A 13737-nucleotide genomic window follows, 5' to 3' on the forward strand; every position below is an offset into this window, starting at 1 on the left:
ACTGTCAACTACGGGTGGTGACTTAATGTCGAGATTTGCTGATTCAGTCTCTCGAGGTCTTTTTATGAAAAGAAATGTTCACGTGCATTCATAACGATGATTGTACGTGTGTGTGTTCGTAAGCGCTTGCGTTATACCATGTTTTTCTGAAGAAAAGAAACCATGGTGCCCCTTCTGTGGGACACGTTGCGGGTCCCATTTGTCAGCCAAACAGAGTTGTCAAATTCAGTGGAAGTCAACATACAAGAGTCCTGAAAAAAAACATTCAAGAGTCCTCGCGTGGTCGCTGCAGTTTGCCGAGCCGGAGACGAGACCTCGTCCAGTCCGCCTTCCTATCGCAGTCCGGACGCAACAAGAAACAAACCAGTTCCAAATCTACTCCGCTTCCAATCTGGGCCGTCCAGTCCCCTCCGCAACTTCTTAAACCCCGGCGAGCCCAACCGAACCCCGCCCCGGACCCAAACAAACAACCCTAGCCTTCCGCGTCGCCCTACGCGCGCCTCGCCTCCGCCGCTTTTCTCTCCGCCCCGGAAACAGACTCGCCGCCTCCCATCCCATTGCCGTCCTCCTCGCCGGCCGATGGCGCTGGAGACGCGGAAGCTCTACGTCGGCGGCCTCCCGCCGTCGGCGCAACAGGAAGAACTCCAGGAGCACTTCGGCCGCTACGGCGAGGTGCTGCGCGTCCGTGTCGTCCGCGACTGGGAGACGGGCCAGTGCCGCGGCTTCGCGTTCGTCGAGTTTGCCGACGACGAGGGCCCGCGCGCCGCGCTCCAGGAGAAGGAGAAGGCCAACCATGTCTTCGGCGACCGCACGGTGAGGCACTTTCTCTTCTTGTTTGCAAACCCCTCGATTAAATCTGTGGTAGCGATTGCTGTAGGCGTGTTTTAGGGCTTTGCGATTGAATGTGGCTTGCTTACCAACAGGTTTAATTGTGAAATAAAGGCGTTGCTGTCTTTTTTAATTTTCTATTAAAGATTATTGATTGTGTCGAATCTACAACTGAGCTGCTTGAATTCATTACATTGGAGTAAGATACATCACAGATTCAGATGTTCTTAGAGAATTTTGCAACTTCCATGTACTGTCTTAAGGTAGAATTATTGCTAGATGCTTGTGCTGTACAAAGAAATACGTTCCTTGTGGTATATTTATTTAGTTTAATGTTAAGCTTTTTCAGATCTTCTGAGATGTTTTTATTGTATTTTTGACAAAAGGTTCCACTGATTTTTTTTCTTCTAGTAAGGTCTGTTTTTTTTTCTAACTCAGATATCTGAACTATGTGTTTGATTGCAGGTGGATGTTAAACGAGCTCGAACCAGGCCAATGCGATACCAAAATGAGCAATCATTCTACCAATACGCTTTAAATCAGAGCCCAATTCAGAGCCCAGTTCACAACCAGTGGTACACTCAGTCTTCTAGTAACAACTCATATGCTGGTAATGGTCATAGAAGTTGTGATCCAAACAAGGTCTTTGTTGGTGGGCTACGAGGTAATGTTACCAAGGAGCACCTCCAGAGCTATTTTGAGAAGTTCGGTACTATAACAGACGTTGTTGTGATACGTGAGGGGGCTACTCAGAAATCACGAGGCTTTGGTTTCATTACATTTGATTCAGAGGAGGCTATGGTAAATGTCTTGGAGAGTAAATTCCATGATTTGAACGGTACAAAGGTTGAAACTAAGAGAGCTATTCCCAAGGGTCATAGCTACTACCAGGATACGCGACAATATAATCCTATGATATGGGATGGCAACAATCCTCCCATTGGCTTTGCTGGAGCATACCCACCTCACATGCAGCATATTGTTAATAATCATTATGTGATGCCTATGCCACAATACATGTGCTTACCAGAGTATGTCTACATGATGAATGGAGGAGTCCCCTTGACAAGGCAAGGTTCACTCTATACAGGCTATGGAACAATTGGGTATGGGTATGATCACGTGAATACAAATCGTTTTGGTGCTCAACTTGGGGAAGCTAAAAGTGATAACAAACTGATTGAAGACATAAAAGAGCAACAAGTGGACCTACCAGCTACCAGGCAAGAAACTTTGGGCATGGAGTAAGAATCTGAACTTTTATTTCATATTGTTTTGGACGAGTCTTTGAATTACTGTAATTGACATGTTTTGATATTAAATAATCAATCTGTCATTTGGACGAGTCATGGAGTAAGTATTTTTTTAGTAAAAATTATGCACAAAAGAATTTTAGTAAATTATAAGGTATGCACAAAAGAGTTTTAGATCTTAGTGTTAAGTGCAAACGAAGTAACCATTAAACATTGATGAAACACTCGCTGAAGGCTTGACATATTTATATAAGTTAATATTTCCCGTATTCATTTTCTAACCTACACAAGGTATATCCGAATGGAATGAATGTTTTTTGTATCGTACTAATCTGAACTTAATAAATGTGTTAGCCATTATCTCTTACCAAAATCTTTTCTCACTGGTTAATCAATAATATTAACAACTTGTTGACATACTTGTTATGCATCATTTGGTCTTCTCTTATCTGTCTTAACTGCTTCATCCAACAGTCAATTTGTATAGTGATCCTGTGTAATTAATAGTCTTGATTGTGTTTGATTGAGACAGACCTGGCTGCATCACAATTTGCAGGAGCGGAGCTCATGGCACAACACACTAAAAAACATCAACAAGTATTCGATTAGCTAAGCCGTTTAGAAATAAAATCCCAGATTGCTATTTGTTTATAAGTTTGTATTTATACTGATGCTGAGATAAATATTTGCCAATTCAATAACAGAAATCCATGCTAAGGAATGATAATAGCTACTCATAATTGTAGGCATCCTTTGGTGAACTAATATACTGATAATGAGACCATGTTGCCGTATTGAAACTGCTATACTTTGCATGTTACTTTGCAGCTATGTGCCTTGTACGTGCACACTGACTAGCAAGATATCATTCATGAATACTATCAATTGTAGATTTAAATTTTGGCTGATGATGGTTGGGTACTATAAGGATGGATGCCATAACAATGAATCTGATTGTTATTTTGTCAATCAATTTTCCTGTGACCATGAATCTAAATTATGAGAAAAGCGGGGCACACTTGTCTGTTGTCAATAGTCTTTGTTGCTTTGATTATTTTCTGTCTTCTATGCAAATACGTTTGCTTAATCAATGCTATCTAGTATTTTGAAATTCCAAGTACTTGTCCCCAGGATCTGCTCTCCTTATTTGTATCCAGTTTGCCGTGTTTCACTCAAATAGTAATGTTTAATACTTATATACATATCCTATCAGCTTTCTGGTGGTAATAATAGTATTTATCTAATTTACATGTGCAGTGACCAGGCTACTGTTACAACATTGTAACGATGGACAGCAACTTGTTATCTGGGAACTCGGCAACTGTGAAGAACTTGAGATGAAATTCTTTGGTGACAATACATGTGTGGAAATCCTGCGCTTACTTTGGACCTTGTGTACATTGCAACCGGCAATAGACCCTCCTGTACCATGTTTAAACTCTATGTTACTGCTGTTACATTTTTTGTGGTGACGAACCTGTTTTGGAATTGGTCTGGGTTACACATGTTACCTGTGCGTGGTTATCTGCTGAGGTTTCATGCATGGTTATTTTGTTACAGTTTTTTTTTAGCTAGTTTGTGAGCTTCATGCGCTGAGTGGTGACATCTGACGTTTTAGTCAGATGCGTAGGCAATATTTGAGTGCTATCAGTTTAGGTTGGATTGGGAAAGTAATGTTTCAGTATATTAGGACTCTGGGAGTGGATGTAAGGTGCAGTTCTTTCGGCGGCTTCTCACTAATAAGTCGCCCCACCTCTAGCTTCTCGTATAATCCTTTTCCTATTTCTTTTTTCTGGCTTCTGAACTAGTTTGTGATAATTAGCTTAGAAGCCGGAAATAATTAAGGGAATGGCTTATGAGAGAAGCTAGGGAGGGGCTGGCTTATGAAAGAAACCAAAGAACTGTGTCTAAATGGGAAATCTGTAGTTAGATCTCTTATTCATATATATACCTACTTAGTTTTTTTTATTTAGGGCCTACGTAGTTACATGATGCAAGTCAAATTTGAAGTAATTAAAAACTACAGTGCCACGTGTAAACTTTGTATGTCCAAGGGTTTGACAACTTCATTCGCAAAAAGGAAGAGGCTTTGTAACTTGTTGCCAAACATTTGGTCTTTAAGCCACATCCCCTCCTGCTTCCTCGTAAGAAGTACAGTTTCACGTCTAAACTTTACCAAATATTTGGGCTTTCAGCTACAATTCAACCCAAGCTTCCCAGCCGTTCTCCCTCGAGCTTCCCTGTTTAGAAAAATACCCTTAGAGAAACTGAAGACAACATCTTCTGGAGGCCGAAGTCTTCTTCCTCCAGCTGGACCTTCATCTCAATGTAGCAAATATATTGAAACGCAGGGGCTTGTAGAAGCAACAGTAGGGAAGTTGTCAGATGTGACCAGAAGATGTTGGCAACTACGATCTGCGTATCAAATCGCCGCCCGAGAGAAGAAAATGTTGGGGATGTTCTGTAAAATGGCCTAGGTTTGCCAGATGGCCAATCTTCATCGGTCGGAACTAAAGTGGAAGGACGAAGACACACGACCACATTGTCCACTCTACAGGACATCACCGAGAGTCTGAGATAAACCTCCAGACGAAACCGGACCTGGAGAACCAGATCTAGGGACACTCCTCACACGCATCACAACGATACGAAGAAGCACCACGAGAACAGAGGCGAGGCTAGAAGACCTTATTCCATGTCAGCTGTCGCACTATCGTCTCGCCACCATCGATCAACGACGACACCTAAACTTTATTTCCAACCCTACCACCACCGGACTGAAGCTATCAGATCCCTGCTCCCTCCATTCGCCCGAATTGCCGAGGAAGAGGATCCACCCTTGGTCGCCTAGGTCATGGAAGCGAGAAGGACAAGAAAACGTGTCGTTTCGATGTGCAGAATTATGTGATACTCCCTCCGTTCCTAAATATAAGTCTTTTAAGAGATTTCAACAAGTGACTACATACGGAGAAAAATAAATAAATGTATACTCTAACATACATCCGTATGTTGTAGCCCATTTGAAATGTCTAAAAAGACTTATATTCAGGAACGGAGGGAGTACATGTTCAGCAAGATGTTACTCCCTTCGGTCCTTTTTAGAATGCATATAAGTTTTGTTTGAAATCAAAGTATCTCTATTTTGATCAAATTTATAGAAAAAAGTATTAACATTCACAATGTCAAATCATTATTGTTAGGTTCATCATGAAATGTAGTTTCACAGGAAATATATTTGGTATTGTAGATGTTGATATTTTTTAATATTTAATATAAATTTGGTCAAACTTTATTAAGTTAAGTTTGACTTGATGAAAATCTAATACGCAGAGTAAAAAGGACCGAAGGGAGTACTAAAATTTAGAGGCTTTTCATTTGTGGAATTCTAAAACCTCGGAAAGAGAAAAGAAAAAGCATGGGATTAAAATTTAATGTCTTCACAAGATCATAGAAGATTAGTTGAACCATAGGGAAATCATACGGGATTTAACCAAGGATATCAGTTAATTAAATATCAAAAATACTATCTAGTGAATGTTCACTAGGGGGCCAACCCTGGCGAATGGTCTCTTCACTGTTTTGGCGCAAGCTCTTGGACACGTAGGATAGCTGAAGTGGTTCGCTGTCAGTCGATCTCCTAGTGAACCTTCTCTGATTTTTCCCAATAATTACACAACCAAGGTTGTGTGCTCATGGGCTTCAAACCCGCCAACTCCCACGGTGGGGAGCGGGGAGCGGGGAGCGTACCAGTCGACCAGGATTGTGAACACTCGGGACCGAAAATGGCATATATTTTTAAAGCTAAATTTATTCTAAAGTCCATTTTCATTTAAATAATTTTATAAATCCCGATTTTTATATTTTTTGAAAGAACAAAAATCCCTATTATTTTAAAGGGGGTGTTTTTTTGTAACTTTCCATGTGCATTTTTTCATTTATAGATAGCATCGCATTCTTTTCTTTTTTCTTTTATAATTGTCTGTGCCATGGCAATTTTATTATAGGTCACATGAATTTTCTTTGTTATTAAGAGATTCACATTTTAATAAGTAATAACATGCAATTTCTTTATTGGTATGACAATTTTTTTACATTGACATGGCATTTTTATATGAATTTTTGCACATTAGACCAACTCAAGAAAAAAAATACATAATGGCGTTTTGTGTTTGGTCCATTATTTACTTTTTTATTTATGGTAGTTTATAAATGTTCAAACTATGTCACATGGTATGTTTTATTTATTATAACAGATGTAATATTTTTATCAAGATATGGCATTCCTATTTATTTAAGAGATGGCATTTTTTTATTAAGAGAGGGTATTTTTTATTACTAAGAGATGTCCTTCTTAATTAAGAGATGGAATTTTTATTTACTTAGGAGGTACCTTTTTTAACAGATGACATTTTTTATTATTAAGAGATGGCATTTTTTAATTAAGACCCTACATTTTTGAGTTTTAAGAGATGACATTTTTCTATTAAGCGATGCCATTTTTCTTATTTAGAGAGGGCATTTTTATATTAAAATATTAAAGTTTTAATATTAATAAATGCCATTCCTACTTTAAGAGATGACATATTTTATTATTATGAGATGATATTTTTATATTAAGATATGGTATTTTTATTAATAAGAGATGGCATTTTTATTAAGAGATGTAATTTTATTATTAAGAGATGCCATTTATTCTTATTAAGAGATTGCATTTGTTATTTTTAGATGTCATTTTTTGTTTAGTAAGAGACGACATTTTCTTTCTTTCTTTTGTGTTCACATGGCAACTCAAATTGTAGGACCACGACAAGTTTAAATATATATTTTGGACATCCATGATTAAGTTCTGATATTAGAGGACGGCATTTTTCATAAATTTATAGCATGTCATTTTTCTTTTTTTGATTTTCTATGTGTTTTTATAAGAATTATTTTTTGGGGGGGTGGAGGGATCATGGCATTTTTCTATATAAGAAAAGCTAACTAAAGCAAAAAAAATGTTATGGCATTTTGTATTTGGTACATGGAAGGTACGTTTTATAAGAAAAGCTAACTAAAGCAAAAAAAATGTTATTCATCTTTTTTTATAAGAAATGCATTTTTCAATGACATTTTCGTTAAGAAAAACATATTTTTTAACTAGGCCTCTGGGCCAAGGGAGGGTTTATCCTGGTGAACGAAATCATTATGACAGGTCATCCCGAGATAAGGGACAGATGAAAGGTACGTTCGCTGGTTCGCCCCGTCCTCTCTAACGTATAGTTCGCTCGGCGCTCCTCCCTGGCGACCTGGAACGGGTGCCCCTATATCGCGCCTCCAGCGAGTCTAGCTTCCGACTCGCTAAACTGGCATGCGAGATGACCGGCCCACGCGTGCGGGAGGCCATAGCCACTTTTTTCTCCTTTTTGACATTTTCTGTTCTCATTTTTTTACTTTTGTTTATACTTTTAAAATGCTATATTACAAAAAAATATCTAAATAAAACATTTTAAAAAGGTTGAACATGTATTTGAAAAATATTTAATAAATTTTAAGAAAATGTTAATCATGTATCCGGAAAATGTTGAACGTGTATAAAAAATAGTTGATCAAGTATTAAAAAATGATCAATTTTTTTGGTCATGTATATAAAATGTTAATCGACCATTTAAAAAATGTTGAACAACTATTTGGGAAATGTTAAATGTGTATAGAAAAAATGTTGAGAGTGTATTAAAAATGATGATTTTTTTTATCATGTACTTGAAAATATTAATCAAGCATTTGGAAAATGTTAAATGTATATATAAAAATGTTGACCATGTATTAAAAAAGTTAATCTTTTTATTTGAAAATTTTTTAGTTAAGCATTTAAAATATGTAGAAAAATATAGAAAAATGTTGATCATGTATACAACGAATTATAACTGAAAATAGTAATCAAGAATTTGAAAAAGTATAAAAGTGTCGATATGAAAAATGTTGACCATGTATTCAAGAAAATTAATCTTTCATTTGAAAAATGTAAAACATATGTATGAAAAAATGTTGACCATGTATTACATAAATTTTAATTTGTAGTAAAAAAATGTTAGACGTGTATTAGAAAAATGGTGTTGACATACACAAAAAATGTAGAATAAAAACAAAATAATAAAGAAAACCAAAAAAGACACAAAATAAACCAAAGGAAAAAAAATGAAAATGAGAACCAAAGAAACAAAATGCAAAAAAAGAATGAAAAAACGGAGAAGAGAAAAAGAAAATAAAAAAATTAGAGAAAACCTGGTCGAATCGCCTTAAGTAGGACGCGCCCCTACTAGTTACCACGAATGGGACTTGGGCGGAGTGGCTAGCACCGATCTCGCCGGAGACCAAGTTTCCCTTTCCTGTGCTCATTTTTTACTTTAAGTATGCGCGCGCGAATGGGCCAGCCCAATTACTCTACAAACCTTAAATGAAACTTTCTACCGACTGGCTTTAATGCGAGATATAGTCGCTGCAAGCCGTCACCAGCTATTCGGGTCAAATTCCGTGTGACATACAGAGTGCAAAGGAGGCGTTGGGGAAAATTCTGATGGTCCAATACAACAAAAACAAGAAAAACAAAATAATGTATTATTTACAGGACTAAAAAACTTCAAGAATGAAAAAAAGTATGATTAGTCCGAGGGAACCACATTGGAAAAATGTATGAAGATCTTTTGAACCAACTAATTTGTTTGGACTTAAAACATATGTGGCCTTCAACCAAGTTTCCCCACCCACTTGAGTCTGGTTTTGAAGACACCCTTCACTTTACCTGATGTGCAAAGCTGTGTGTGTGACAAGATACTACTGCTAGAAGTAGAAGCCAGTGCCTCTGCAGCTGTGAACATAGCTAGGGCTTTGTAGGCATGTGAAGGCCCACGGAAGCTAGCGGTGTGACTGGGTGAACTAACCCCTCCTGTCATTCCATGTCGCTCTAGGCCTCGCCCTGATGGATAGATAGACAGATAGATTGATGATAGATGCGTGCATGCATGGCCATGGAAGAGGCGAGGGGAGCAGACGACGACTGGCGAAAGAACAAATGAAAGTCTCTCTCTCGCTGTCCTCCAACTTCCCTTTGCATGTAATTGATGTGGATGAGATGAGACGGATAGAAAAGATAGGCAGGCCTGGCGAGTACGTTGATGGACGCGTGATGGAAGTGGAAATTTCGGGGTGTGAGGGGGCAGCGACGCGACGTCGTAATATTTTGGGCGCCGGAGGGTGCCACCGCTGTTTGTTTTCTGATTGATTTGAGGCGCTGCTCTTCGTCTATCAGCTTCCCGGTTCTTGACATGTTCCGTGTAGTAAAAGCGAAAGCGGCATCCCTATCTTCTTCTTCTCCTGCCGTGTAATGCGGTGCCTGCAAAAGCTTGCTTTGCCTGAGCGGCGACATGACCTGAATTCTAGGCAAGTTTATGTTTTTGTTTGTTGCTTCCTTTGAATGCTCCTCCTGTCTGTCTTCAGCTTTATTGGTCCGTAGCCAGGTTGAACAGACGAGAAGGTCTTGATGTAATAAGATAACTCCACCGGTTAAACCAACAACATTCAGTTAAACTCGAGCACGGCGGCGAGCGGTTGCACGACCACGAACACGATGGCGAGGGTGAGGGTGATTCCCACGGGTACCTATTCAGGTGGCAGTTTCAGCGTCGGCGACTTGCTTCTCGCAGCGATTTCAGCTTCGGCTGCCAATTCTGGCGACGGCGACTCAATTCCGACGCGCGATGCTGCCTGCTTCTCACAATTTCAAATATCGACGTCAATTTCAATCCACCACGACCCCGCAAAAAATAAAAATCAATCTACCACGCACCACACATCTTGCCGTCGAGTCGCCGATTTATTCGTACTTATTGTTAAAAATTATGCGAACCATTCTGGGCACACATGCGATGATCCTTGCAGAAATCCTTGTATGTCTCCCAAAATGGATAGTATAATGCTTATCATCGTTTCTCCTCCTCCAACCCCGTTCCTCCCCCGAGAACAACACCCTCCGCCGCCGGTGACAGTGGCGCCTGTGGGCATCTAGAAGGGAACAGGAAGTTGTGGGCGGTTAGAGCATCTCCAGCCGTTGACCCCACTAGAGGCATAAAAATCGCCGCCTGGGGTGAGTCGGCGCTAAAATCGGCTCTGGAGCGATTGGGTACCCAGCCGTCACCCCCAGGTCGCCCCAAGGCGCCGCTTTTCAGCCCACTTTCGACGAAAAATCGACCCGATATCGGCGCAAATCGGCCCATATTCGCTATGGTTCGACGCGAATTCAACAAAAGTAATTTTTTTATCACATAGTTCATCACAGCAAATTAATAGAAATCAAATAGTTCAACAACTAGTTCAATACAAATTATATAGTTCAACAAATAAAAACTCATTTCATCACAAGTCGAGCTAGGCGTTGCCCTTGAGCCTCCATAGGTGCTCCACCAGATCCTGCTGCAGTTGTTGATGCACCTGTGGGTTTTGGATCTCCTGACGCATATTGAAGAAGGCAGTCCAGGTTGCCGGTAGCTGGTGATCAACTTGGGCAAGAGGACCCTGCCTGTAGTATGGTTCAATGTCAAACACTGGTTCTTCCTGCTCGCTCTCAATGATCATGTTGTGTAAGATGACACAGCAAGTCATGATCTCCCACATTTGATTTTTCAACCAGGTCTGAGCAGGGTACCGGACAACAGTAAATCGAGATTGGAGCACACCAAATGCCCGCTCGACATCCTTCCTGCAAGCCTCCTGAACCTTCGCAAAGTGGGACTTCTTGCCTCCTGTCACAGCGTTTGAGATTGTCTTCACAAATGTAGACCATCTCGGATAGATGCCATCAGCTAGGTAGTACCCCTTGTTGTAGTGCCGCCCATTGACCTCGAAGTTCACCGGAGGAGAATGACCTTCAACAAGCTTGGCAAAGACATGGGAGCACTGTTGCACGTTGATGTCATTGTGAGTTCCTGGCATACCAAAGAAGGAGTGCCAAATCCAGAGGTCCTATGTGGCAACTGCCTCAAGTACCACACTGCAACCGCCTTTGGCGCCTTTGTACATCCCCTGCCAAGCAAATGGACAGTTCTTACATTTCCAATGCATGCAGTCGCTGCTTCCAAGCATCCTAGGAAATCCTCTTACTGCATTCTGCGCTAGGATCCGAGCAGTGTCTTCAGCTTTGGGTGATTGCAAGTATTGCGGTCCAAACACTGCCACCACTGCCTTGCAGAACTTGTAGAAACACTCAATGGTCGTGGACTCGGCCATGCGCCCATAGTCGTCGAGTGAATCACCGGGAGCTCTGTATGCAAGCATTCTCATAGCTGTTGTGCACTTCTGGATTGAGGTGAATCCATGTTTTCCGGTGCAATCCTTCTTGCACCTGAAGTAGCTGTCGAACCCCCGGATGGAATTCACAATCCTGAGGAAAAGCTTTGGCTCATCCAATAACGGCGCCGAAACACTTTGTCGCCGTGCAGTGGAGCGTCGGCGAAGTAGTCGGAGTAGAGCATGCAATAGCCTTCCACACGATGCCGGTCCTTTGCTTTCAGCCGTGCCGGCGCCGAGCCACCTCGCCGCGGCTTTTCATTGCTCGCGAGCAGGCCGGCGAGGGCGACAAGGACCATGAGATTTTCCTCGTCTTGGACGTCGGCATCGGCTTCCTCCTCCAGCAGCGCCGCGAGCGCCTCCTCGTCGTCCGAGTCCATCGCCGAGCAGACAAAACACCGAACACCTGGCGGGTGTGGTGGGCTCACACCCGCCGGTATACCGCCCTGCGCGGCCGGAGCGCCGGAAAACTGTACCGGACGGTGGTGGAGAGGCTGCCGCGGCGAAACCTTCTCTCTTTTGCGGCGGGGAATGGCCTATCTAGCGGTGTTGGGCGGTGGGCGGTGCCGGGATCGGCAGGGTGGTGGCCGAGCGCGCGGGGGATGGGGGCGAATCTGGACGCTTGCCTTGACTTTTCGCCTGACGGCGTGGCCCAGGCATGTTTTCCCCTTCCGCCGGAGCCCCCGAGCGCCCCCAGTGTGCTGGGTTCGGCCTGCGATCGCCGGGCCCAAAAACGGGCCGAGACGGCGGATTTCGGCGTCTTGGGGGCGCGACTAGGGGTTTTTTTTCGGCGCCGGCGCGTAAAAAGGCGCCCTGGGGTCCTATTGGGGGCGCGGCTAGAGATGCTCTAAGAAGGGAGGTGGAAACTGTGGGCGGTGAGAAGGGAAGTGGAGGTTGTGGGGCCTTCCGTAGCCGCGAGTGGCAAACGGATGGAAAACATGGAGGATGACAGGAAAAGATGACAGCAAAATTGTCACGGACCAGCGTGGGAGGCAGGGAGAAAGGTGAAGCCATTGTTGCCCACCTCCTTCTCAGGAGGCGCAACGGTCTTCCCCTTCTTGGAGGGCACACAATGAGCTGTTGGAGCCTTCTCTGGCTCTGGCTCCATCACCATGGTCATCAGCGCGTTTAGGACCTACCCAGGCTATGGAAAAATCGACAGGAAAGTCACGAAGCTCGTGAACTCCCGCGAGATTCCAAGAAGTCAAAATAAGGGCAGAAAATAAAAATACTTACAAGCAAAAGAAAAGTCGGCCTCGGGCCCAAACGACCTATGTCCTTAGGTGCACAACCTGGACGGATGGTCTCCACGAGACCACGACGATGTGAAAGGGGATCTTGTCCAATGACAAGTCCGTCATGCCATGGATGTGAGTCCGCACCTCGTCCTTGATGAGATTCTCCGCGGTGACTTGGGTTGCATCCCCAAGCCCCGTGTAAAGATACATCGGGGCATCTCCAAGCCCTGTGTAAAGAGTCTTGATGACCCACAAGTATAGGGATCAATCATAGTCCTTTCGATAAGTAAGAGTGTCGAACCCAACGAGGAGTAGAAGAAAATGACAAGTAGTTTTCAGAAAGGTATTTTCTGCAAGCACTCAAAGTATCGGTAACAGATAGTTTTGTAGTAAGATAATTCATAGCAAGTAACAAATAACAACGATAACAAGCTGCAGCAAGGTGGCCCAATCCTTTTTATAGCAAAGGACAAGCCAGAAAGTTATCTTATATAAAGCAAAGTGTTCTCGAGAACACATGAGAATTCTCGTCTAGTCACGTTCATCATGTTTAGTTGGTTCGTGTTCGCTACTTTGATAATTTGATATTGGGCCACCTATACTTGTGCTAGGGTGCTAGGGTGTTGATCTTACTTAAACAAGCAAGTTTGTTAGTTTTCAAGAAAGTTTAGGCCTTATACTTCGATGTTGTGATGAATTATTACTTGTTCATGAGAAGTTATATGATAATGAATATTTTTGTTGTAATAACGATCATGATGCTACTATGTTCGTATTTTGTTTTTATCGACACCTCTCTCTCTAAACATGTTGACATGGTTATCGATATCGGCTTTCGCTTGAGGGCAAGCGAGGTCTAAGCTTGGGGAGTTGATACGTCCATTTTGCATCATGTTTTCCTACTGTAATTTATAGTGTTTTCAATCAATATAATATTATGTGAAGCATTTCGAATGCCTTTTCTCTCATAATATACAAGGTTTACACAAGGAGGGAGATTACCGGCAGCTGGAATTCTCGGCCGGAAAAAGCTATGTCAGAGATACACATTATGCACTGATACGTCTCCATCGTATCTACTTTTCCAAACACTTTTG

At 42.2% G+C, this 13737-nt stretch overlaps 1 protein-coding gene across 1 annotated transcript; it reads left to right on the forward strand.

Moving 5' to 3' along the window:
• The first annotated feature begins 435 nt into the window (after nucleotides 1-435).
• LOC123122969 (heterogeneous nuclear ribonucleoprotein 1) lies at nucleotides 436-3569 on the forward strand. The gene is made up of 3 exons (XM_044543354.1): nucleotides 436-813; nucleotides 1294-2072; nucleotides 3339-3569. The coding sequence occupies exons 1-3, from the start codon at nucleotides 580-582 to the stop codon at nucleotides 3364-3366; spliced, it is 1041 nt and encodes a 346-aa protein (XP_044399289.1). The 5' UTR covers nucleotides 436-579; the 3' UTR covers nucleotides 3367-3569.
• Nucleotides 3570-13737: the final 10168 nt, after the last annotated feature.

The sequence above is a fragment of the Triticum aestivum genome, chromosome 5D (assembly GCF_018294505.1).
Source record: "Triticum aestivum cultivar Chinese Spring chromosome 5D, IWGSC CS RefSeq v2.1, whole genome shotgun sequence".
NCBI classification, from domain to species: domain Eukaryota; kingdom Viridiplantae; phylum Streptophyta; class Magnoliopsida; order Poales; family Poaceae; genus Triticum; species Triticum aestivum.

Bases quoted from the DNA above. Each gene is read 5' to 3' on its own strand.
- LOC123122969 (XM_044543354.1), top strand. From the start codon at position 580: ATGGCGCTGGAGACGCGGAAGCTCTACGTCGGCGGCCTCCCGCCGTCG. The intron at 814-1,293 runs GTGAGGCACTTT...GTTTGATTGCAG, and splicing joins ATGTCTTCGGCGACCGCACG to GTGGATGTTAAACGAGCTCG. The intron at 2,073-3,338 runs GTAAGAATCTGA...TTACATGTGCAG, and splicing joins CAAGAAACTTTGGGCATGGA to TGACCAGGCTACTGTTACAA.